Source organism: Zootermopsis nevadensis, unplaced genomic scaffold, assembly GCF_977971745.1.
Source record: "Zootermopsis nevadensis isolate Lab colony 2312 unplaced genomic scaffold, Znev_1.0 Znev_ptg000026l, whole genome shotgun sequence".
Taxonomy (NCBI): Eukaryota; Metazoa; Arthropoda; class Insecta; order Blattodea; family Termopsidae; genus Zootermopsis; species Zootermopsis nevadensis.
Genome location: NW_028259158.1, coordinates 1535019 through 1562369, shown reverse-complemented (window position 1 = coordinate 1562369; position 27351 = coordinate 1535019). Strand labels below are relative to the sequence as shown.

The 27351-nt window shown below is 41.3% G+C and overlaps 2 protein-coding genes across 9 annotated transcripts in view; both read right to left on the bottom strand.

The window, feature by feature from the left end:
* LOC147872590 (peroxisomal multifunctional enzyme type 2-like) overlaps positions 1 to 5005 on the bottom strand; it is a 35247-nt gene extending 30242 nt beyond the window's left edge. The window contains exons 1-9 of the mRNA XM_087356223.1: positions 4863 to 5005; positions 4601 to 4684; positions 3941 to 4078; positions 2946 to 3090; positions 2367 to 2494; positions 2022 to 2138; positions 1428 to 1627; positions 934 to 994; positions 697 to 860 (exon numbers count right to left, since the gene is read on the bottom strand). Of these exons, the coding sequence (XP_087212349.1) occupies positions 697 to 860; positions 934 to 994; positions 1428 to 1627; positions 2022 to 2138; positions 2367 to 2494; positions 2946 to 3090; positions 3941 to 4078; positions 4601 to 4655 (1008 nt within the window). The 5' untranslated portion in view covers positions 4656 to 4684; positions 4863 to 5005. The remainder of the gene's footprint in view (positions 1 to 696; positions 861 to 933; positions 995 to 1427; positions 1628 to 2021; positions 2139 to 2366; positions 2495 to 2945; positions 3091 to 3940; positions 4079 to 4600; positions 4685 to 4862) is intronic.
* Positions 5006 to 5565: 560 nt separating this feature from the next.
* LOC147872589 (transformation/transcription domain-associated protein-like) lies at positions 5566 to 24999 on the bottom strand. 8 transcript variants are annotated; one of them, XM_087356241.1, is made up of 8 exons: positions 24982 to 24999; positions 24719 to 24843; positions 24145 to 24289; positions 21156 to 21280; positions 20387 to 20538; positions 19820 to 19895; positions 17863 to 18084; positions 17377 to 17520 (listed from the first exon to the last, which is right to left on the bottom strand). In XM_087356241.1, exons 6-8 carry the CDS (start codon positions 19880 to 19882, stop codon positions 17515 to 17517), a joined length of 291 nt encoding a protein of 96 aa, XP_087212367.1. In that variant the 5' UTR covers positions 19883 to 19895; positions 20387 to 20538; positions 21156 to 21280; positions 24145 to 24289; positions 24719 to 24843; positions 24982 to 24999; the 3' UTR covers positions 17377 to 17514. The 8 variants fall into 8 exon arrangements, with proteins under 8 accessions (XP_087212364.1, XP_087212366.1, XP_087212367.1 ...); XM_087356243.1 differs by lacking the exons at positions 24145 to 24289; positions 24719 to 24843; positions 24982 to 24999 and adding an exon at positions 23086 to 23102; XM_087356242.1 differs by lacking the exons at positions 24145 to 24289; positions 24719 to 24843; positions 24982 to 24999 and having other exon boundaries at positions 21156 to 22278.
* Positions 25000 to 27351: the final 2352 nt, after the last annotated feature.

The window sequence follows — 27351 nt, the reverse complement described above, 5'->3', positions numbered from 1 at the left end:
TGAAGCTCATAATGCAATTTTCTTCCTGCCTCTTAGGTCGAAATATCCTAAACACTCTGTTCTCAAAGACCCTCAATCTATGTTCCTCCCTCAAAGTGGGAGACCAAGTTTAACACCCATACAGCACAACTTTTGTATCTTTAGTTTTCTTGATGTGAGATGAGAGGACAAAACATTTTGGACTGAATGATAGCAAGCATTCCCCGAGTCCACACCACACTGCTCAATTACAACTTCACTAGCATAGAATACGACCTGAATGATCCTCCGTTGCACTGAACAGAAAAACAACTCACTGCAGTATTATTTTTGCAGAAGCTGGATCTGCTTTCATTCCATGAGGACCAGCAGACTTTTAATTTCTTCCTCACTGCATGTACAGTGAACTAAACAAGTCAAGTGCGATGGAGACTGGCTATTATATTCGTAATAGACAAAGCACAGGCAGTAAAATGTGCCTTGCGTTAAGATATATGGACATGTTCAGCTGCGAAGGCAAGAAATGCATATAGGACTCTGGTGGAGAAATCTCTTGGAAAAGAAGCCACTTAGAGAAGTGAGTAAGAGATGAAAACACAGCAAGAAGATTGTGAGGTGGCTCAGGGTTGCATCCGAAGGCAGGCTTCGAAATGACCGATGCTGAACCTTGCGGTTATCCTCAAAAGAGTCTGCTTATCAAGACATAACCTCACTTACCCTGGCAGGATTGAAATCCCTGCCACTGAACACCTCAGCAGTAACACTAGACTCCATCACGGCAGACATGCCTTGCAACACGAGGAACGTCGGCAACGCAGAGAAGTCTGCGTGCCCTTCATACAGGAATCTCAGGTCACTTGGGTTGGTCACAGTGCTACCAACTGCAATAAAACAAACACATTACTTGTCTGTCACACTGTCACAAACACACGCACATAATGGCACATTACTCACCTCCCAGTGCATACAGGATCAGGTCACGAGGAGTGTATTGGAACTTTGTCACAACACTCTTCTGGAAAGGAAATCGGGACCTTAAACCATGTTCACAGAATAAGTGTCATCAAAAAGACAAAAGAAGTTCAAGTCTGCACAAACATTAGCCACCATCAATACTTGGATGGCAGCACCAGCCATTGCCAAAACTAATATACACCTCATTTAACAAAATACTGGACCTCCAGTGGCATAAGCCACAATGAAGCAGTCAGCTTCTTCCAACACCATACGCAAGAAACACACAACTGAAGTAACGTAAACCACGTACTACAATTATGGCGACGGGCTAAAATCCTGTGCACAATAAACAAAATTAATTCTGCTCATTCATACGTCTTATACTACACTCCCTCTATACACCTCCACTGGATGGTGCTTAGACACAGGGGTAACTTGAATAATTACTATCTGAAAGCATATGTAAAAAACTACATCGAGTCATAACTCACGCCATCAGAAGAAAGCCCAGAGTTCGACTTCATCTGCTCCAGAACGGTCATCAGGGTACCAGATGCCTCCTGGATGGACTCCAATTTAACGGCAGCAGACATATCTGTCACCTTGCCCCAGTTCTCACGAACAGCCTCTGGCGTCACCAGCTCATTCATCTGTGCACGCAGCAGGCCGCCCGGTGAACGCACCAGATAACCTGAAGGTTGTCAGACAAGAACGCATCCTCATGGAAAGTTCTGCCGACACTCAGCACGGGAGGTAAACGGTTCTCTGCTTGTCTATCATTACTGCGCTTCATGGCTATTCCAAGCTGTCTCACTGAAATCAGGACCCTTGAAACATGAATCCGGTCATTCTACCGCTGTTGACACATCTATGGAAGTCCACATGCAGATTCTGCGACTTATCTACGATTGTGATTTGCAGTGAAAAAATCATTTCTGCATTTCACTGAAAGAGCAACAACAGACCCAACCTTCATGACCCTAATGAAATGCAGTCCTGTTTTGGACGGCATCACATGACTCAGAACCAGTGGTGTCGTTACAGGCATCGAGCATATTCCGAACAGGGGTGCCACTGACACTTACATTTTCCTGCCCAGCCAGCAGCAGACTCGATGATGGAGCCAGTCTCCTCACAGGATTCGTGACACAGCCACGTGACGACTGGCGCAATCAGCTCTGGGCGCAGCTGCGCAAAGAAATCTGTGCAACAAACAAGTGACTTATCAGTATCACATTAGTGTTTATAATCATGAGACAATATTAAAAACTGCTGATAACAGATCTCAAAAACATGAACTATTTATTACAACTGATAATATGACAAAAGGGTGAATATACTTCCAAAATGCACTGTTTGCATCATCTTGATGTTCATTTATTGTAAACAGAAGTGACACACTGTCAGGCTTTAGTATCAGCAGCACCCACCAGGTGGCAGGATGTCTTCAGTAAGCCGGGATGCCGCAGTTGGCACAATCACATTGCAGTGGATGTTGTCCTTCCTGCCCTCTATCGCTAACGTATTGTTCAGACCAACCAGCCCCATCTTGGCAGCACTGCAACCATAAAAAAAACATACATGGACTCTTCCCAAGAAATGCATAAAGCGGCCATCACTCACACCAACTTTCTTATTTGAGAACAACTTTTCAGCCGCACGAATTACACAGTCCTGAAAGGAAGAGCGATGGTGAATGACGAACTGGAGAGGATGTAGAAGTGACCCTCGGTTATATAACACACTAACCCAGCATCTGTCTTGAGGAACTGTGGGGGAAAACAGTTTCTACCATTTCTGGCAACCAAAGACAAACTTTTATTTTTATAAATAACCAGAATGTTAAATCAATATTTCATAGGCGGGGGGAGGGGTGTATTGTAATTAATACTTTTAAATCCCAAAGATATTCAAAGCAGAACAGATTAATGTCCAAGATATCACGCACACATTATACAAATGATCAATCCTATGAAAGATAAATATACTGAAGTGTCACTAACACCGACCTGTAGTTTGCCTGCCCAAAGTTCCCATATAGACCAGAATTGGAGGATGTCACAATGACACGTCCATACTTTTGTTTACGGAAGTGAGGCCACGCGGCTCGAGTTGCCTTGAAAGCACCTGTTAGGTGTACGTCCTGAATTAAGCCTGCAACAGTAACAAATGATCATTAAACCTCAACAGCACTAGTAACTAGACAAAAAAGCATGCAAAATCATCCCTGAACTCAAGAAATCTACCATAGTCCCTTTTCTTTTGGCCTCCTATACAAAATCAACAACAGACAAAACAGCTCGGCATAGCAGACAGTATTTGTCAAGGTTTTCCTCAGCCTCTCTAGGCAAATGCCATGGACAGTCTCTTGAAACTGGTCAGAACCACAATGAGAATAGACGCTTGTGAATTTTAACTCTTTCAGAATTAGTCTCTGCAGAAAAATGATATTCCAATTTCACTGAACTATCAGACTTTAACGTAAAATGGCCCCTGGGACAGCTACATAATATCCAGTCACTGGCGCTCTTAGTTTTCTGACTGACTGACTGTAGCAGTCCAAATACACTGAAAGTACCCCACAATCTGATATTATGGCCAAGAATAAGATTTAATCTCAAACATACTCCAGTCTGCGTCACTAATCCTGGAGAATGACTTGTCCAGGATCCCAGCATTGTTCACTACCACATCTACTCGTCCAAACTCTTCCAGAGCCGTCTATATAATCTTCTCTCCATTCACCACACAATCATAGTTGGCTACAGCCTTGCCACCTACCAGAAACAAAACAATCTACGATACAGATGCAATCCCGCGGTGCTGCGACTTCACCGTAAAACAGAAGTTGGAAAGGAAAGGGAATCAGACGGAGGTGGTAGAGGGGGACACAAGGAAGCAGTTTGTAAGAAGGAAGGAGAAAGAGAAGAGGTGAGAGGACAAACAAGAAACTTACATGCAAATGCAGTAGCAGCCAACAAGCATCATAATGCACTAAACCCACCTTTGTGCCGGATCTCTTCTACAACACTGTCTGCTGCACTCCTACTCTTCCCATCGCCATGGCGACCACCACCAAGGTCATTCACCACAACTGATGCTCCACGCTCCGCAAACAGCAGGGCATATGCTTTACCCAGGCCTGAAACATAAAGTCATGGCTGGTCAGAATTATGAGGAACTGGCACACAAGAAATGATAAGTGGGTGAAACGACACACAGAACTGTTCATTGCAAGAAGTTGTAAGCAAATGCCATGATTAATACGATTATGAGACAATGGAAACAGACAAATGATAAAAGAGAAGGGTATTAACTCACCTCTGCAGTGCACACATCACATGGCATGTGGAGTCTCATCATACTTTAATATTATCATGACAACTTTTATCCATGGAAATGGACACACACAAACTGGTACAATTAAAACTGGAAACATACTGTTGTAGCAGCCCACACCCTTCAATTTCATATTTTTGTCTTAACAAATGAGGGAAAGAACTATATTTTTTTTGTACAATATAGTCATTAATGAAGCTGAAACCGCGAAGACAAGAACGATAACCTAAAATAATTTCGACAAGAATTAAATATTTCCGAAAGAAAGTCTTGCATACTAGAAAAGCGATCAGGCACAAACATTATTTTCGTGTACGATAATCACCTGCACCAGCTCCTGTAACTACAACCACTCGGCCATCGAATCGCAGATCTGTCATGCTTAATAGGGCCCTACAGAAGTCCGAACCTGAAACAAGACGAAGTTACGTGACCAAACACACGGATAAGGTAGTACAAGTGCAAGATTAACCAGTACTTCGTACCTTGTTTACTTTCGTGTGTATAACTGCGAAGTCATCGTCAAGAAATAATGTAACCGTTAAAATTATAATACAACGCACAAATTGCTAAATCTTACTACGTACGATAAATCCGCCGCTGTCTAGTCGTAGACTCCAAGACACAATCCACTACCAAGAGATCATCACAGTTTGTGTGCTTGTTTTTTCAGACCTTCGCATCAGATACGGCCAGTCTGCTGTCTGACATAACTGCAAAACCTCTGTACAAGAAATATGTACTGTACTTCAAAACAGGTTACGAAAGTGATCGACGCAATTTCGCTAGTCATTTTTTCCCATATCGATATATTTAGATTAATGCAGTGCTACCAATAGTATCAGTAGATCTAGCGAAAATGTTCGAAAGCAACAAATGGCATTTTACCTGTCTGAATGTAGAGTTCCCAAATTGAGATATTTCCTTGCCCTACTTTCACATTTTATACATTGTATCATAATATCCCATAGAAACTGTACTTACTGCTTTTATTTTTCTTAACTCATGTCACAGTTTTCCTGCCTATGTTATTAATACAGAAAAGAAACATGACTAACTTAAAAGCATGAAGTAACAAGGGGAATATGCTTACTGCCTTCATCACCAGAGAGATCGCCTAATAATGGTGTCAATTTATATTACACTACACTGCGCAATATCCCACAACGCTGTCATCTTCACACACTTTTCCCATGAGCATCTGCTCTACACAAGGAAGTTAAATCAGCAACTAGGATGTGTCTTACTGAAGAACATTAGGAAAGAGCATGCAAATTGCAACAATGAAAATTAAATGTGATACTGAAAGCTGAATAAAGCTAAAGCAGTGTTAAATGTATTTTTTATAAATTACTATGATATTTTAATGTCCCCAGTCCAAGACTGTGGGATTTCATGTCAGTGACAACTTCAGATCAATTTATAAGATGTCACTAGTAAGATGGGATGTCTTAAAATTCAAGGTCGTGCAGACACATGTTCATGAATTTCTTATCTCATACCATCACACTGACAGTCCCGAGTTTCAGGCACACAAAGTTACAGCATAACAAAAGCATGCGAGTCACAGTAAGAATTGAGGTTCTCACAGTGGCGAGTACGAATATGACTCGTTTTCTGTGTTGTAATGCTACAACCCAGAAGGCAGCCATCTTCATGTGACTCACAATTTATTTATACTTTATTTAACGATGCTGTCACTAGCTGAGACTTTATAATGTCGAGTGAGAGGATGATAGTAAACAGAGAATTGGAAAACATGTGGACAGAAGTGATCATGGCCTAATTTAAGGAACTATCCAAGCATTTTCTGGAGGGACTGAGGAAAACCACAACAAGCCTTCGTCACGATAGCCAGTCTGCAGGCCAAGATCTGAACCCAGGACCTGCCAAACATGTAGCAGGAGTACTAACCATTCAACTATGATGTTTTGTGTGATTCACAAGATACAAACAATTTTATTACACATAATCAACTGGTTACCGTAGTAAACCGACGTTTCGGGAACAAACTGTCCCCATCTTCAGGGTTTGTTCCCGAAACGTCGGTTTTACGTGGGCAAGGAACTGAGACAATTGTCTGTATGTCGGATCTCGCGTGGTGGCAGATTTTGAGCAACTTCAATTCTATCTCCGATAATGACAATGACTTCGTGGATTCAAACTTGTTACCCTAAAATATGAAGCCAGCGAATGTGAACATTTGCCAAGTGAACTCTGAAAACCAGAGATGAGCTAAATGTGGAGCGGAGAATTTCCCGAAGCGATGCCTACCGACGCCAGTTCGCGTTCAGTTTCATCAAAATCCGTTCAGCGCTGTTGAGGGCAGCAACCCGAAAGTTCGCTACGCGGGGCATTCTCCTCCTGAGCCAGCTTTATCCACACAACCTACTTCCCTCGCCGGCCCGCGGTAAATTCGAGTAAAGATTCCTGTTAGTCCCCGGGTCTGGATTAATCGAGCAGGGCGAGTTATTAAGCGAACGACCAACATTCCGTAATTCTTTGGCAGGCCCAGCCCTCGCACAACGCCGAAGGCCAGATCACAAATAGCGGTCAAGGTCAGGGAACCGTCTCCATGGAAACAACCGACAGTCGGAGAGACCAAGAAAAACGACTGGCGGCATTTCTCAGGAGCTACAAGAAAGGAATTAGCACGTCTCTCGAGCAACTGACAGTTGCCTACACTTCCGCGAAGGATCATCACCGCATTCCCCAGAAGCTGAGGTCCGAACTCCATCCGAATTAAATTCAGACACTGTGTAAGTTCCACGTATTGAGATTAAGCAGATGTAATATGAGAGCGCCCTCACAGCTCGCAACGCCTCCTGTGATAACAGTTTCCTTATGATGCCATCGCCTGTAACGAGATCACGTGTGAGGTCGCACTCATAAAGAGAATGACATCACGCCACCTTCTTCGATATTATACATAAACTTCATGGTCCCAGGGCGCGTGAACTTGATCTTGTCTTGAGACTGAATAAAACTCTTCATATTATTATCTACAAACTGACAACCTTCAGCTATTTCAATCTGCCCGCCAATCCTACGAAATACTACCAACATCTGAGGAAGCCGATTACCAACTTTACCTCAGGCACTTCCAAGCGTATTACAACTGCACGACGCACCTTCACATTCTCCCGCCCGCAGTTCACAATCTTCTGTTTCCCGTCTCCTCTCTAACAACGAATGTTTCCTACTGTTTTGTATGGGTGTGAAACCCGGTCTTTCACTTCAAGCGAAAACACAGACTCGGGGTGTCTGAGAAGAGAGCGCTGAGGGTAATATCTGGACCCGAGACGGATGAAGTGACAAGAGCGAGGAGGAAACTGCGTTATAAGGAGATAAGAATTTCGTTCAGAATTTGACTAGCCGACCGACCGAGGGCTGAAGATGGACTCTGCTCCATGCAGCTCGTTCTGGTCAGACTTTTACATCGCCAAGGATGCTGCAATCAATAGGCGTTCGGTGTAACCCAGTTATCGGCAACGTAGTCTGAAATCGGTTGTCAGCTTTACTGCGGGGCGTGGTGGCAACTTAACTGTCACAGAATACATTTTTATACGCCAAGGAACGGGGTCCTGCTCGATGCCTGACAGTCACGAAATTTGCAGGACTCATAAGTTCACTGTCGCTTTCATAAATGCCAGACTTAACCCTCTAAATCCCGAAGCTCGCCTAATTAGACAAAAGTGGTTAGTTGTTTGCGTTTTTATAATACAATATAACGTCTTCTAGACTTAAACACGTCATGCAATGAATGGATTATTACCAGGTTTTTGCGATCTACTTGCCTAGAAACTGCACCAGCGTCTGACATGAGATATTTTCTCAACTCTTCTCTTATCTCGCCTCCTGCTCGAGATAAGGAGTGCGTGTTTGGTGGCGTTGTTTCCACGTCATTACTGAAGTGATAGAAAGTTTTTCCAGATTTTTACTAGGAATCCATCGCGTAAAAGGCGACTAATATCAAATCATCACATGTCTCCGGCAAAATGTTTATGTGTGTATAAAACACTCAAAATACTTGGCAAATCAACCCAAATGCATTTTCCGATACCCTTCCGGCACGACAAAGGCGATAATTGAATGTCTGTTCAGTTACGTCATTCTTTGCAACTTCATCAGATACGCGTCGAGACCCGATGCTTCGCCTGAAAGTTAGAAATGGTTCCCGGAAGGCACTCAGGACCCGGAAGATTAAAGTTATTTCCAATAATCACCTTCTTTGCCATATGCACCGACGTCGACCGCAATAAACTTGTAATTAGCGTCCACGATGGCTAAAAGAACGATAGAAAAGAAAGCTTTGTAGTTGAAAGAGATTGGCTCCAACGGCGTTCGGAAAATTCCATTTTATCCAAAATTCGTTTGAAATGCGTTGAAACTCTCGTTGCGTAGGTTCAGGCATGAGTTGAGGTACCAACTTGTTTCTTAGACACCTAAGAACCTCTTTCACGATTGGTGAAATATGACGCGCTGATATACGGTAAGCAAACGATAGTGAAGCGTAACTTTCGCCAGTCGCCATAAATCTGAAGGGAAAAAATTGTCAATCACTCAATAAGTGATATCGTACACAAAGAACACGCACACGAAAATGGGCGTATTTTCTCATTTCAGATGGAGACTGTAGAAAACGCTGGAAGTATATACGGGATTCATACAATCGATTTAAACGCAAAAGAAAAATGTCAACCGGATCAGCTGCACCACCGAAAAATTCTAAGTGGGATTTTTTCAAGAGACTCCAATTCTTAGAACCGGTTTCAACAGAAAGACCTACTGCATCTAATGTTGAGTCAGATTCAGCGGCAAACGCACAGTTTGAGACTCGGACTGAAAACAGCGAAGGTTGTCCAGATGAAGCATCGCAGTCCTCTGTACCACAGCCTCCACGACGAAAAAGACGCAACAACAATCATGATGATATTCTTGATAATCTCGTGCAACAGTTAAGTGCCAACACTGATACAGAAATTGAAGACGAAATTGCTTCATTTGGGAACCACGTAAAGGCTCCACGTTTGAAAATACAAGCTAACATTTTAAGTCACTATGAAGTGATTCAGATGGATATGCGAGGAGCAACATGGGATGTCCAACCCAAGTTCATCTGAGGTATTCTCCTATAAGAACTGCCTCGACCCCCGAACCAACCAACATCACAGAATGAAGACAATTGTCATTACATTTGTGACATAATTAGTAATAATACAATATAAGAAACTTAACCGTAACGTGAGCGACAGTTTTTGTTGTTTGTATGTTTTTCCTATTAAACTCAGTGCGTAACCAAACTGCTTTTGATTCAATCTGAAATAACTCCTGAAACTTTCTTTTTCTAATGATAAATGATTCTTTATTAACAGACAGAAAGACCCTTCTTCGCGTCTGGTTTTGAATATTGAACTCGTAGGTTTTCTTTCTTTCTTTCTTTCTTTCGCAACAAATAACACAGCAACACATCTTCTTCTTCTTCTTCTTCGAGTAACCTTTTTAGAAGCATTTTTATACTCATTTTTCACAGAATATGTGCACGCGTCTCAACAAAACAAACACTTAGCCGCATGTCTCGGTCGTCACCTCAAAAGTGAGTGGCGGGAAGCTGCGATGAGTCCGTCTCTGTCGCGTGCAGCCAAATTGTACCTTAAGAAGACCCCATAAATATAACTGCAGGTGGTACATATAGTTACCACTGTGCTTCAAAGAGTTAAATGCATCTAAAAATATTTGAGACACGACCTGCAGTTTAACATTCCGTGATAAGAGAACTTTTCCATCACAGTGATCGTGTCGACAGCCATAAAATGCAGACGTCCTCTTCAGGAAATTCTGCCACGAGCTCTCGTACCGGATCCTGCCTGAAGCAAGAAATCGCCGCGTGAACCAATTACTTAGGTCAAGGCCAGCGGAAATCAGGCAGAGCCGTGCGTGAGACGACGCAGCTGCGATAATGATAAAACCTCCTCGTGATTATCTTTTTACAATTCAACGGATTACACAGCGTCGAATGAGAGGAAGACAATGAATAATGAATTAGAAAGGATGTGGAAGGAAGCGGTCGTGGCCTAATTTACGGTACCATCCCGGAATTTGCCTGAAGGGGCTGAGATAGCCGGGCTCTGAGCCGAGATTTTAACCCGGGACCTGCCGAACACGAAGCAGGCCTTTAACAGAACCCCGAGGATCAACAGAATCCTCCGTCTGTCCTAGTGCCAAGCCACACGGATCCAGTCCACGTACTCGCAACTTATTTCCATAAAACCAACCTCAATGGTATCCCCCATCTCCTTCTTGATCTTGCAAGTTGTCACTTTGCCAGAAACATCCTTGCTGTAAGTGAGATTTCAGCTTCTCACAGCGGCAAGTAATCTAGTAGAAACTGGCCGACGTTTCAGAGGTGCTTATTACCTACCATCATCAGGGCGATGAGTGCCCAATGATGCAGGAAGTAAGCACCTCTGAAACGTCGGTCAGTTTCTACTGTATTATACGGCGCGACATCCCGGAGAATTTTCGTCTTAATATTGCAACTCTGACACCAGATTCAATCGACCTACGAGTCCAGTCCGTCGAAACCTTTCACTGCATCAGCACAGCTGAGTGCGATGATGAAACCATTAATTCATTTTATGCCAAGTACCCAATGTTTCATGCTTTTCAACACAAAGCATTCGTCCAAAACGCAAAATGTAGGCGTTTGTGACACTGCATAAATGCCACTGACCAAGTTTCGCGTCGTAAATAATCCAAACACAAGAGAATTATTGAACGTACATTAACTTGAAAACATCCAAGTTTCCCAATTAAAATCTGAGGGCCCACAAAATTGAGCCATCGTAGGTTTAACTTCATGAAATTCTGTAGCCATTATTCAGTCTTTGTATAAATGTATTCAAATACATTAGGACTGTTCTCGTCACGTTATAAGCTCTAGATTTGACTGCGAAAGAAACTATAGAACAGAATGCTTCGCTGGGCTATTCAAGAAATCTGACTTCTGGAAAAGTATTCTAGACTTCCGTGGTTTGCCCTATTACATCACAGCGCATGGAGCATTATATTTGTTATTGACGCTGAGAACCAAGCAACGAACACACTAGGACAGTGTGCTCTGGGTACGATCAGGCAGCGACGCGCGGCTTGGGAACTGGGCGCTGTGGAATGGGGTTCGTACTCGGCAGGTTACTGGTTTGAATCCAAGCCTGTATGCTCTGCTGTTGTACTTAGTTACTGTGTTTTATGCGGAAACTCTGGATAATAAAGACAGGTGGATGGACTTTCGGACAGGTAGATAGATAGAGATCTGCTCTGCCATAATCTTAAGCTCAGAGGGGGTTCGAAACATTTATTACATGAATAACCATCCCCTCATACATAAAAAGTAAAGATCGAAAGAGGTGTGTTATACATCTAACGCACAGTAAATTTTATTTCAACGACAATTAACATGAAACACCCTGTTTCAGCTCAACCTTCTTTTAAATGGGGGTGGAGTCGCATAGCGTGTGTCACCAAGCAAGCTACCACAGCTGCAGTTTTAGTAAGTTCACTGTGACAAGAAATTCAGGAACGCTAAAATTGTTGAAATAACACGCACGTTGCATTCTGCATTCATGGTCAGTTGCATCGTAACTCAGTAAAGTCCCAAAATTTAAAAAGTTTGCTTGCCGCATTTGAACGTTAAACAGTGAACGAAAGTTCTGACAGCGTACAGAAGCCTGTCGAAATAACCGGCTCTTTTTAAATTCTAAATTACGCATGTCTTTTGAAAATCAGCCACGAGCACGTGATAAAATAACTCCACCCCACAAAGCAATCTTGTACCCAATCGGTAATAGTCTCTACAAACCTCTAATTAGATCACGTGGTTAATAAAATATGCTCGGTACGGAATGATTTTCTGGATACGGACACTTGTTCTCGAGTCTTAGCTCTGTCTTCTTCTTCTTCTTTTTATCTTTAAGTTTCATTTTTACGTCTCGGCCTTCTAAAGCCGGTCCACTCCGACGCGCACTGCCATAACATAACAGCGGAAGGCGAAAATGTGGACCCAGGTTTGTGCCCGAAATATTCAACACAGTAATGTCAATGAAATTGACCATGTTTCGCACCCATACCACACAACAGGCAAAATTAGTATTTTGTATACTTTAATCTTCAGGTTCTTAGAAATCAGACGGGAAGACAAAATATTTTGAACTGAGAAGTAGCGAGCATTTCCATAATTTAATCTCCTCCTAACTTCCTCGTGAGCATCATTTTGAATCGTTATTGTTTTTCCCAAGTATTTGAACTTTGTCACACTTTCAAAGGACTTATTAGCCTCCTTAATGTCTGTCGCGTACATCGCGGTGTCCGCTACGACGTGGCTGGTCGCACACTGCGTCCCACCCCGGAGAGTGACGTAGCTGGTGGGATATTTCGGGGTTTTGATGGGTTGTCTCAGGGATTCTTAATTAGCTTAGCGAATCGGTAGGCATGGACTCGAGTCTCAGTTGGTGTCACGGCCAATTCATAACCTGCGTGATCGTTGATCTAGAAATGTTGATCCCGCGTCTCGCAGTCCAATCCTTGATGCTTTATGATCCACGGCGCACGCTTGAGATGGCTCCCTCGCCCCTTCCGGGTCTCCCACTGAGGCTTTATTCTCATGGCCTTGTTTCCGTCGGTCTCTCGACTCGCATCTGCTGACATGGGATTGTATCGCTCGCTCTATCCGTGGTTTCAGAGTCCTGTTCTGTCCTGGGTGTGACGCGAGGCTATGACGTCATTTACTAACCCATGCGGCATTACCAGCTGATCGGGGCAATGACCTCCCGCTCGCCGATGTAGTAAGCCATCTTTGTCAAGGTTTACAAAAACATGCCACAGAAATTATGCGACCTTTGTTGCAGAACCGGGCAGTTAACAAACAAATTTTGGAAAAAGAAGGTTACGCCTTTTCATAAGCATAAAATTTTCGAGTTCTTCTCTCTCTGTAGAAGTAAAAGTGCGTAAGAGCTTACATGATTAAGGACTTTCCTGCCTAAGTTACACGTTTATATAAACCAAGAGCACAATACGTCATTTAAATTTATCAAATGAACGCGAGAATTACAGTTGGGAACAGTCACGCTACTCTCAACCTGCAATGAGCAAGATATTCTATGGTTCTCGGCTTGTCAAAGAATAGCCCACTTCCTTTACTGAACCAGAAGATTCATTATCGTGTTCGGAAAGCCAATTCGCTACATCGAGTCTCCCTAAGATCCATCTTAATGTTATCCTGCCACCTACGCCGAGGTCTCCTCCCTTCAGGCCTTGTAAACACTCAACTCGCCCTAACAACATCGGGTGTGGAGCTCGTCAAGCATTTTTCTCTCTTATCTGTCCCACTCCCGTTTTGGGTCCAAACATCTTCCTCAACACACTGTTCTCAGAGCCCCTCAGTCTATGTTCCTCCCTCAAAGTGAAAGACCACATTTTGCACCCATAAATACTTTGCACTCAATAATAGCAAACATTCCCTGGATTTAATCTGCTGATGTAGGGAGATAATGAGAGGGAGATTCGTCGATAATTAGGCTTCTAAATCCGAAATAAAAATTCTTCAGAGTTCCCTAAAACACTTTAATAATGTCGATGTATCAGGAATTGTAAAGTGTTAGAATTATTATCTTAGCATCGACATATTTTTATTAAGATTCTGGGCCACGAAACACGTTTAATTCCTTTAAAATTGTAAAAAGTTAATTGCCTACTGGAATATTCTTTTATTATCAATGTTGCCGTGAACACACACAAGTCAATCTAATGTTAATTGAAATTGTGTTAAAAAGAAGACAAGTCTAATTCTCTTACACGAGTTCACAAAAATGCAGATGAAAACATTAAATGTGATGAACAATAATAATAAATAGGAATCCCTTACCTCAAACTTTGTTCAATTGTAAGAGACCACGACGTCCACCAGCAATGATCGATCTAATCAAAACTAAAATGGAAAGAGTGGAGGGCAGTTTGACAGATTTCTTAATAATTCTTATATAAGATAAGAAATTGTGATATTCTATATTAGTAAGAATTGCCACAAACAACATATTCCTTCCACCTAACATTTACCTTGTTACAGCTGAACCTAAACGATAACAAGCCGCTGCATCCAGTCTGTACAAAAAGTCATTATTTCATGGTCACCAACTCTGAAATGACAAATGTTCGTGTAAAAGACAGATCAATGAAAATGTCACCTTATATTTTAAACTGCGGCGTAGCTCAGTCTTTTGTGTGGAAGGAAACAATCTTGGATGAAGATAAGTGCAAAATTCCTCTGACAGCATAGCCGAGTTTCCAGGAAATTCCAAAGTGCTATGGCCGTGACATTCCACATGTAACCAGATTCATTCAGAATGGAGTTGCCTCTTTCCACATCCTACGTCATTAGGAACCCTGCTTATTCCAAACTGCATTACAACACTGATATTTAAACACCGCAACCTATCTGCTGTCACACCACAGCGACCAGAATGGCATATCCAGATCACATCAGGTGTTCTGAGTAAAGGTGACAATTCTGAAAAAAAAGTAACACACACATCGCGAAGACAAGTTTACTGCAATTACTGTCATCATCATTATTGCCATCTTCTTCCAAACATCTGATCTGCCATATGCAACTTCCGTGCTCATTCTTTTCCTTTCTGACTGCCTCACTGGAATCCTAACAAACTGGCTATACTACCAACTACAAAACATCAGTGCCTTCCTGGACAAACATGTAGTAGCTAGTTTTAACACTTTTCTTAGTATTCAAATTGAGCCGAGTTGTTTTTTAACGATTACGAGGACGAACAAGACCTCAAATCAATGTAGAAATACACGAATTCTGTCGGCCAATGTACAAACGTTCTAGGCTACACTTCGGCAAGTTGTCAAATGTCACTTTCATAAATTACAAAGGGACCCTTTTCCCCCGCCCAGTAACGTATCCAACGCAACGAATTATGGTCGTATCACGTAGGAAAATGGTGGGGACAAACGAAGTCAAATCAGACGACAAAACGATGAAGTAAAGCAAACGTGAAAAGCCGTTCAATATGACCTTCGTGACTGTGTGTTCGTAAATAATTTGTTTCGGCTACGGTAAACAAATGATCATTTCCTTGTTAACCAAAGCAACGCGCCATTCATTACGCTAAACTACGTTCAATTTTTCTGCTACCCTTTTTAAAATAATCCGCACACCTACGCCCACATCTTGGGGCAGATTTTTATTCAAAGTCTTGGTTACTCGTATGGTCACATTTCCAGCAATTACAGAAGCAGCAGTTTGCCAGAAGACAACTGCCTGCCTTCTCTCTCTCGCTCCACACCCAATTCACATAACATGATGGAAGGATGACTGTAAGTGCTAAAGAAACTGGCAGGGTGCTGGGGCCACCAACCCGGTCGCAAATACTTAGACATTCTGTACTGTGGACGTGGGGATTCCCCACTAAGTAAAGGAGAGCCACCAAAAATTTCTTACTTTGAGGAAACATCTCTCCATGACACCAGCAGCAGCACTCTCAATGTAACAACTTTAACAAGTAGAAACACAACAAAATAAAGAAAGCAATTCTACAAAACAATATTTTGTATCTGACATTACGTCAATAAACAGTTTTACGAGATGAGTTTTAGTGCACGCTGATTACTGAATTGCCAGCATGTCTACACGAGAATTTCTGATTGTGGTCACAATGTTTATTAAGATCCCGGGACCCCTTCAACATCATAATCGTATGTTGATTGACTACCCAATAACAAGATCAATAAAACGTGCAACAAACAAAGCTACGTTCTACCTCCAAGAATCATACGCAAAGGAATCTTCACTCGCAGACAGCTCAAACACTCTAATATTTTAACAAACATCCTGCAAAAGAGCTGTACCACTTAAAGTCCCCTCCCTTCCATTTCAGAACGGATTCTTACAGTAGTAATAAGTTCTAGAAATGAATGGAGGGGAGACACGGGTTTCGTATTGTATGCATTTCCTTCCTGATTTCTGCCCTCTAAAAAATAACTGAGGGTTTTCGTGGGTGCGATATGGGAGCCCAAGATGAGAGGAAGGAGGGGTTATGTAAAAATATATTTATGAGGGAGCAGCCAAGGTGGTCAACGAACACCAAACAGACATCATATATCATTTCATTTCCAGGTCAACAATCTTTAACCAAACTAAATGGTCAATAACTTCAGCCTGTCTCTCTCTCACACACACAAAAAAACAATCTCTACATTCTTCCTATAAACAATCTGACTGACAACACTAACAAATTAGTCTTTCCTAAGCCAAGAACTCTTCACAACCATTTTACAGACATAAAATAACAATCCTGACAACACCAGCACTGGTACATTGTGACCCACATAAGTGGCACTGCCTTTCTATACTTGGTTCCAACCAACCAAACCACTCCTCATTCCTAATGCAAATCCCCTTACCCCACCACCAACCACGGAATATACCAGAAGTAATACTGAGCCTCATCACATGTCCATGAGACTGACACCTGACAACTCTCAACATATGGTTAAGTCTCAAATAAATGGAACCTCTGACAGTCATCTCCATTTTTGCAAACAAATCCAAATTCATAACGGACACCACACCACAAACTTACAAGTTTTGTAACCGATCCCCTTGCTCAACACAGGAAACTCTAAACTTAAGCACAAGAACAGAAAATATCCCGGCAGCTCCGCTCACTGTGCACATCTCACATGTAACAAAACCTTATCACAAATAGTCACCACCCTCGTCTACAAGCTATACCTAACCTCCAATTTTGATGTCCTATAAACAATATATTCACTAGAGAATCATGAATGCCTCTAGCGTACCACAGATACTGCAATTATGCCAATCTCTCACCGCACATAGGTCTTTCGACATATCAACTAACATACTTAAAGTCAAGACATCTAAAGTACCTAATAAAATTGGACAGACTCATCTCTCTCACACGACAACCACATCAAATACATTCTAATGCTCATGTACTCACACAACGAATGCCTCGTTCAGACTGATATCAGTCTCTTGCGGATACGATGTTCCTTCTTTTCCCAGCAGGTTTAATCTTCTGACATCAAGTCGGTCTGCCAACTGTTGCCGCACGTACTTCAACGCTTCTCTGGCTAGCAGTACGCGGGTCACATGGTGCTCAGTAGAATCTGAAGGATCATTCTGTTTCTCGTAATCTGCTACTCCTAGAAAGAAAAAATACATTCACATTCAAGAAATCAAGACATCACACTCTTCTAAGAACACACAGTTTTACTTCACCAAGCAGTCACCTTAGCCAATGAACAAGCACCTTCCATTTTCAGAAGACAAATTCTGTCAAGTTCATTACAAACCCATTGACAAGTTAACTTTAAATACGGGTCACGACAGTGTCACAGCCAGCGACCTGACAAATTCTGAACTCCCTCGCTTACAGATTCATATTGCAACCTTTCTTTCCTCCCCCCCAGCAAATTTAAAACATTCGCCAAGTGGGCCATTATTCCACACGTCATAATACTGCAACTACAAACTCTACAACTCACACACATCACGTCAGACCCACGCAAGTTCCGTTGCCACTGATTCAGTGGATATTTAACGAACAGTTCGCTTGCCGTCTGTTTGGAGCCGAGGATGTTGATCGTTGCCTCCAAGATGAGAACAAGTGCCAGGTGTCCCGGCTTACACGGCTCCCTCTCCTCGTGCCCCATTATGACAGCAAGGGAGTCTGTAAGCACCAGTCGGTCCATGCCCTTCAGGTTCGCCTGTTTTGATGTCATGGAGAAAGGACTTAAATGAAAGATTAAGAAATGGCAAGCCTCTACCACACAGCCAACATCTGTAGCACTTCTACTACTAAGGTGAATTCAACCGACAAGGGGCAATTAGATTTATTTTCCATATCACCATCAGTAATGCCACTTTATAATGCCTTCTGGAAGCAAAGGTGGAAACTTCACCATCAGTAATATAAATTGTTTCAATGTTGAACAATCTAAATTTATAAAACTGAACTCACCAGCTTCCTGTGATATCGCCACCATTGTGTAGTGACAAACAAGGAACACCGTCGTAACTCTTTCATGGCTGCAGCAACAAACACTCCTACCAACTTACACGACAGGCCTTACTGGTTTTTCCAGATATGAAGCAGACGCTTTCAACAAGTTCACATACTAAATGTGGTTTTAAGAGAGATTTCAGGTTCTCACAGTGGTCTTTGGGTTCTAACACCACTTGGACTTACAGAAAACCAACACCGATTATGATTTTTAAACATTTAATGGTTCGCTATATCAGCTGAAGTTATCCTTGTGACTAAGCGCAATGCCATGAGGCAGTGGGAGCATGGAGGTAAACTCCATGCATTCTCAATTAAGATGTGCGATCAGAAAGTTTCTAGACTGCGCCTATAAACACCCGTACACTTATCTCAGGTATTAAATTTATCCATCGCCCTCGAAGTAGTTCCCCTGGGAGTGAACACAACGATCCCAGCGCCGCTGCCAAGCCTGGAAGCATCCCTGAAAATCTTTCTTCGTCAGCCTGTGAAGCACCATCTGCGAGTCTGCCTGAATCTCTTCTATCGTCTCAAATCTCCTTCCCTTTAGCTGAATTTTCATCTTTGGCAAGAGGAAGAAGTCACACAGAGCTTAGAAAGGAAGTTGGGGTCGGTTCTTGCAAGATCTTTGAGCTCCTGACAAACGATAAGTCGATTCTGCTTCTGGTCTTCAGACAGGATGCGTCGCATGTGGAGTTCTTCCTTTAGAATCAGCTGACAGGTCCCGTAGCCTATCCCAACAATGTCGCACAAGTCATTGATGGTACGACGTCGATCTTCGTGAATGGCCTGCCGAATCTTCGTAACATTTTCGGGCGTTGTGCTCGAAGATGGTCGTCCAGAACGCTCATCATCATCGACAGAGGTTCGGCCATTTTTAAAACGTGAATGCCACACAAAAGTTTGTGCACGACCCATTGCGGACTCCCCAAATGCTTGCTTTAGCATTTCATAGGTTTCCGTAGCTGTTTTGGCGAGTCTTTGGCAAAATTTGATTTGTTCATGAAAATCCGCCATTCCGAAATCGCAGGAGGGTCAGTGTAATGCACTACCAAAACGCCCGTAACTAAGAAACAAATACTAATTCGATGATGCCGGCTGGCACACTGATTCACTATGAATGTAGGCCCAACCCCTTAGCGGCAGAAGCTCGTACTACATTCGGTTCACCCTCTATTGACACAGCCTGAAACTTTCTGATCGCACCTCGTATAGAACTATGTGGAGGTCAGCCTCAAAATGTGGTTCCTTACACTGGCAAAGAAAAATCACGTTCTTCATTGTTTCTTTTTAGTCTCAATAGAAGAAATAGACAAGTTCTTTATTTCCTTAAAACCATTTACTACTTTTCAGGAAAAAAAGGTCTTCTTCTTTCAATAATGGTATTATAATTCAGAAAAGAAGTTTATTAAACAATTTACTCAAATGGATGAACTTGCCTGTGACTGCCGTCTGGTGAGTGGCTCTGGCTTGCTTGTCCTGCAATCTGTACGGAATCCCATGGACTGCGGAGATCTCCACATGTGGATCATCAATGACAATGAGTAAAGATAATCACACTCACATCCTAATGTTCAGTGTACAAAATGTTGGTCACAACAGTGGCCAATGCAGTTGCTGCTTCCTAAATCAGCAACTGATGTAAGAGGCACAGAGCCAATGGGAAATCTGGGTTTATGATATGACAAAGAAATACATTACTTGTAGAAGCCTCCTGGTACTGGCAGGATACTAAACACAAACTAATTGTGATACAGCCTCTAACGGGCTCACTGTACCAGTAAATAATGAGTTCTGGGTGCTCAGAGAAAAATCTATAACAGTGCCTCATAGACTGCCTTGGGACTCGCTTACAATTCTGCGTTGAAAAGCCAGTGATTAACAATCCGTTATGTCATGTTAGTACCATCAGGCTGGAAAAACATCTTTTATTTTGTACACTATTTTAATATCAAGAATGAGGTTAGTTTGACAATATTCTTCTGCCTCCAACTGCTCTTATATACCTTGGACAGGAGAACAGCTGCTGCACTCTATTCTCATCATCATTAAAATTCAGGGATGCCACCAAGAAACAGCAAATTATTTCCCAGCACTGACGACGGTAGAACGGATCCGTCGTGCTCGACTTCAGAGCACCAGATGCTGTCTCCACGACCTGGAAAACACAAGCAGCAGTTTCAAGTTATAACGAGTGACAACGCAGGCCAGATTCACTGGTAAGGGAAGTCAAATGTTTTAGTTACAGTAACTTTCAAGTACTGCACTTACTGTAATACTCTAAACACCTTTTCTCCACACCAGGGCGCATGTCATATTTATTTCCAGAACCTTTGGGTTTCATGGACACCTAGACTTTTTTTTTGTACGTAAAAAATGAGTTTGACAAATCTCAACAACACTGAAATAAAAATTAACTACAAGCATATAATTTTTGTATAATCTATGCTAACCCTAATAAACGTCAAAAAGGAACGTACTATACGCGTATCAAGTCATTTAATAATCTTCCACCAACAATTAAAACTCTAAATGATTTAAAGGTGTTCAAGCCTGCATTGAGAGGTAACCTCTTTCCATTCTGCAGATTATTTAACCTCTGCTGAAATTTCTTTAGTTTTATGTATATCTATAATCTATATTTAAAGTGGTTTTGTATTTCTATTTAAAATTCTGAGGTTTATGTATATTTTATGAAATGACTTGTTCTCCATCCTTTGGTTTAGTCCTAAGAAGGATCTATGGAACGTAAATAAACTCTACTCTCTAACATACCTGAATAATGCAATTCCTTATCCAAGTCAAAAACGCTCCAGGTGCTTCGTTCTGTCTCGTTCTTCACATCTCCAACTCCAAATAAGCTGGTTCCCCAGCACGAACACAACTGATCTTCTGAAACACTGATATTCAGACAAATTGGTCTGCCGTGTCTTCGTGTGACACCTTGATACCAGTTCACATGAAAGTTGCCACTCAGCACATCCACCGAAACTTGAAATGAATCTTGACGAAATTAAAAGTGAAACAGTTTCACATGTAAAAGTTGAAGGAGAAAAAAGAACAATAACTCATGAAGAGAATGTACTACTTCAACACTAATCAACTAGTTTAATACGAAACATTTAGTTGTGGAATTTGTTTTGCTTAATAAAATATTTTAATATCCCAACTAAAACACTACTAATCAACTATATTATCTCAGCTACTGCTATGGAGATAATTAAGAACCACAAGACACAAAGCAAACTTTACAATTGTTCTAAGCTTACTCATGAATTATATATAAAGATATTGCAGTACATAAACCAAACATGTAGTAATGAGCACATAATTGTGTTTGGAAACTTGAAACTGTCTTTAGAATTAAATATGCAGTCATTACTGTTCAATATTTGCCTGCCAGAGTCAGAATCTCTCCGGACGCATCATTCCCAATCGTTGTAACACGTCTTTTGACACTACATAACTTCTGACGTTACAACTAATTAACCGACTCGATGTGCCACTGTCTTCGAGAAAATATTAGTTAATCGGTCACAGGTATAAGGGCCCTGTGATCCCGTATCAATCTCTCCACATCCCAGAATGGCCACGTCAGCCCTGATGATAGAGACAGTGTTTCTCTTAAAAATTGCAATCTACCTACAAGTCTACAGGTTGTCACAACATTGCGATATACACGTGATTCTAACTCTTGAACTGACTTACACTTTACTTACTTAATAATAAATGTTGTTATACATATGGATCGCTGCAATTTTACACATTTCACTTTGATATTTGGTTATGAAACTGTGTCCGTCAAGACAAATACAATAACCTCTTCAGAAGTTACTACGTCAGGCTTACACATTTACCTACATGCTTTGCCTTGGATTTTTAACTTAGTATAACAAAAATTGGAATAAAAAACCTATAATAATGTATGGAACACCAAACAGGCAGTTCACACTAAAAACTTCTCTTCCTCACAATGCAAATGCAAAATCAGCATCAGAATTTGTTTAACTTCTGCTTAAACAAAAATGACCAATTATGTTACAGTTCTCAGAGGAAAGCAGTTCACATGCTCCTTGTGTCGTGATTAGTAAAATTGCTGTAATGTATTACATACTATATCAAAATATTACCCTTTTAGTTTACATCATATTAGTAAGTTCCAACCATAACTGTAATGCACCTTTTCAATGCAGCCTCATTAAAATTACATCCTAATTTATTTCAGCATTCAAAATCGTGTACAGTTTCCACTGCAGAGCAGTCTTTGAAATATACAAGTTCTTTTAGGCGAAGATCTCATAACCTTACAACAGATTTAGAGGATGACCCATTGTCAGTTTTCTGTGACTGATTAGCATTTTCCACTTTGAATGTGAGTTAAATTTTCGCTCACTAATATTGATTCTGGCAAAACAGATCAAGTATGACCACATCTTTCAAATATAAAACAAACTTAAAGATGCCAAACAGTAGCTTAGTACAGGACCCAAAGGATCCGGTACCCATTGCAGAGGAGGCTGGGTGGGCCCCAGAGCCGGTCTGGACGCACAGACCAGAGGAAAAATCCTCGGTCCCCGTCGGGGATCGAACCCCGATCGCCCAGCCTGCAGCTAGTCACTGTACTGACTGAGCTATCCCAGCTCACGATACTGCAAAGTCAAGTATCTTAAAAATAGCTAATTTTGTTAAGACCACAAAGCTCAACCTCATTGACACAATGCACAATGATGGATGGCACCATGGGAGCTGTACGAGGAGTGTAATCAGCGATGGTGCCCGTCACACCTCCACGACGAGTCGGGGTATTATCCACTGACACACATGGCAGAGGCACCTGTTCTTTGCATTGCGGGTGACAACGCTCTACAGTCTCGACATTTCATTGCCACATTCCCAAATTTAATCCTGAAATAATGCACATACAAATCTGCACTACAGAACACTTTGGTGAAAATTTATCATACAACTCTGGAAAAGAAAACAAATTAGGAATGTTTCAAAATGAAGTTCAGAACCCGAATAACTTGACCTAAGAGAGATAAAGTGACGACTGAGAACAGAAAACTGCGTAATAAAGATTCAGAATTATTTATTTTCAACTGGCACTGGTACTGTTGCAGTGACTGAATAGAAATCTGATTGGTTGTTGGATGTAATAAATACTGACACTTCAAGATATGGCTCACTTCAGTTCAAAAGAATTGAGTGGATCAGAAGAATTCGGAATTTTTCATTCTGTACTTTTGTGCGCAAGACAAAATTCACAGTTAGCGGATTTACTTCCACGTACAATTGAACAGCACTCCACCAGTGTTAGAGCTGGATGTCAGAGGGTTTAACCGATTTCGGCACCAACCAGATTCCTCCGATTCAGACGAGTGCGTAACATTTTTTTTCAACAGCTATAATGAAATGTCAAACAAGCCACTGCTGAAATTATAGTGATACAGAAATCAATCTTTTAACATTCCTTTCATACATTTACAAATGATTTCTCTTTTTATTACTACTGGGTGGAGGGAGGGGGCAAAGAGACACAATTAAACAAGGATAAGACAAGAAAAGTTATGAAAAATGTACACAAAGTTTGCCTGGAAAACCTGAAGGTAATAACAGGACACTTATATCCACTCTTATGTCACAGAATTATTTATTTCATCTCACATACCCCATAATCTATGTCTTTCAATAGAAATGAGATACTGAGTCTGGCACCCATAAAATCGACCTTTTAAAGACAGTTTACACAATTACTTTTGCGTACCTGTACTCGTTTGAGGAGCAGACGGTCGTAATGTTGCCCATGGAATGCCGCTATCATGGATTCCGACCTTCCGGGGTTCACCGGTGGGAAATTCCTCCGACTTGGTGGGTCCACCTTCCTTTCCTACAGTCTCCACCCCAACCAGCTAGCAGAGCAGAAAAGTACACGCTAATGATGTTCCATACAGGGGTTTTTACAAGAAACATTTAATGTTTTATCAAATGCTTTGTACTAATGCAGTCCTTGTTCTGTAACGACTGACTAAAGCCCAATGGTAACTACATGTACTATCTGCTTTAATATTAAGAAATTGCATTTTGCTCACAGAGTGTATTTATAGGTTTCACATTATTTTAACAGTAAACAAGAGATTATTTCCTCCAAAAAGCATTGACTAACTAATTTGTAAACTTATTTTCCAGGTTATGTACATTCACATGTGAAACACGTCCTTGTAATTGTGTCGAAAGTACTGAGGTTCATGTATGTTGTATGAAATGACATGTTCTACATCATTTGGTTTAGTCGTAATAAGGATCTATGGGATGTAAATAAACTCTACTCCCTAACATACCTGAATACTGCACTTCCTTATCCAAGTAACAAACACTCCAGGTGCTTCATTCTGTCTGGTTCTTCACATCTCCAACTCCAAAAAAGCTGCTTCCCCATCACGCACACAACTGATCTTCTGAAACACTAATATTCAGACAAATTGGTCTGCCATGTCTTCGTTGTTACCAGTCCACACACACTACAGATACAGTTCATATGAAATTTGCCACTAAGCACATCCCCTGATCTCAAACTCCTCTTTCAGACAGACAAGGCACTCACACTGAATCTATAACCGTACACCTCCTCGGAAAGCAATTAGATCACACGAGGGCCTGAGGTCTTCCTTGTGGCATCGTGAGCCATGCTACAAACACCCGATACTTTGTCACCAGGAATCTAAAGTGTGTACCTGTTGGTGTGGTGACCACGTAAAATGTGCTAAAAATAAACACACCCTAGCCTAGGTTGGGAATTGCATTTTTTACTAACTTTTCACGTTATCATCATTATATTTTTATTGTATATAATGTATAGAAAATTATGCAGATAAAAGTGTATATATATATATATATATATATATATATATACACACACACACACACACACGTATTGAGCTTCACGTTGCCTGCATACAGACCAAATTTTGCCAAAGTTGCCCACACCCTGAAGAATGTTTGGCAAGCCTCGTGTAATACGTAGTTCCCTTTGTTGGTCTTCCATCATCAGGCCATCTAACCTCCCGTATTCCTTCAATATCCAAACTATACTCCCCCACCTCAACTGCTAATGTATCCAGCGCCTCTGTTCTATGTGTTACAAAAACCCACTCACCTACTGTTGAGATTTCTTCATCTATCTCAGCATCCAACTCTGTATCAGATGCTTTGGTTCTGTCCTTATCTTTTAAAAAATTAACAGATTCACCCTCTGAAATGATACAGGATTTCGGTATGTAGTACATTTTCAATAAATAAATAAATATAAATAAATGAAAATCTGAAACGCAAGCACATATACCTATATTAATTCTAAATTTTAAAGTTGACGAAACATATCCGCCATGTTGTGACGTCACAGTCAACGCCCAGTGAACGCGAATGCATGATCAGCACACAATGGAATAAAATTTTCTAGGCTTTGAAGACTTTCGATTTGTTCGCTACAGTCCTGCAAAATAAGAGAACACATTACATGATGGCCAGCGGCCATATTCCTGCGATTTGTGTGACAAGTCATTCATCGATCAGCATAACCTTTAGACCCGTCAGCGTACGCACAGTGGTAAAAAGCTATATTCCTGTGATGTAACAAATCATTCTGTTTTCAGGGTAATCTGAAAAAAACATCTGCTCATCCACAGTGGATCATGTTAAAACCTCTATATAATATTAAAGAATAACTACAGAATAAACTTTATATACTATAATCAATAAACTGAATGTTTATTTAAATTCTCATTCATCAAAACCAAAAGCAGATAAAATATTTTCAGACACACTGTGACCAAGAGATGGACTTTCATCATCTGAGCTTGAACTGTCATTCAGTTCAAGAGGAGGTTCACCATCATCAGTCTCTTTGTCATTCCCATAGAAACTCTTGCAGTCATATCTTAACTCTACTGCAGCAGTGTTACATGAAGGATTTGGGTCACTAAAGTTGCCAATTATTTCGTATGTTTTAGACACTTCAATTTCCTTTTTAAGAATTAATTCTTTTAGATCGGTAGATGTGTTATGTTCAGATCTTTGTCCAACTTCTATAACAGCAAACTGTGAAGATCTACCCACTATTTTCAACATTTGCTCAACATTTTCCAGTGATAATCTAGCAATTTTTTTGTTACAGATAATTGTCAAAGTAGCACCTCCATGAACATCATGCAACATCTTCCTTGTGTCTCCTTGGACATTAGTTGATTTAACAGGTGACTCAGAATCAGTCTCTGGTGCAGACTCCTCAGGTTTCGTTTCAGCGTCCTCAGCGATTTCCAACATTTCAACGGAATGGGGGCCAAACTCTTACCATTGTTTCTATGCTTCTGCTGGGGTAGACCACATGCTTAATGGGTTCCAAAGAAGAGACTACTGACTTTAAAATTCCCTTTACCTCCACTACTTGGCAAGGATCTGCCTCTTGTTCGGAGCCTACGTGCTCCACCTTGGCATTACTGGTCACAAGTGTGTTCGTTGACACTTGAGAGAAGAGTATACTGTCCTTTGCCAAGCAAAATGTATCCATTTCATCTGCATCTTGAGAAGAATGTGCAGGAGATTCTAATGTTTTCACAATATCCCCTTGGTTTCGATCTGCAATAACTTGAGTTTCAGTTGCTATGCTACTTTTATCTTTTTCTTCTCCTTTATTTATAATTATTCCATCTGTTTCAGGTAATTCCACTGTTCTTATTTCATCTTGTACTGCACTCACAAAATATCTGTGCTGAGTATCGTCATAAATGACAATTTCCGGATACTGCCTTACTTCTGCTGGTGGTTCAGATTCCATTCGTTCCTCAGGTTTTTCTGGTGTGTTCCCTACAAGAGGTCTACTTGCTCCTTCACACTGAATTTTTCTAACTTCATCTTCGTCTAATAAATCTTCAAATACAGGATTCAGATAGCCCATACATACCTGTTCTACTGCATC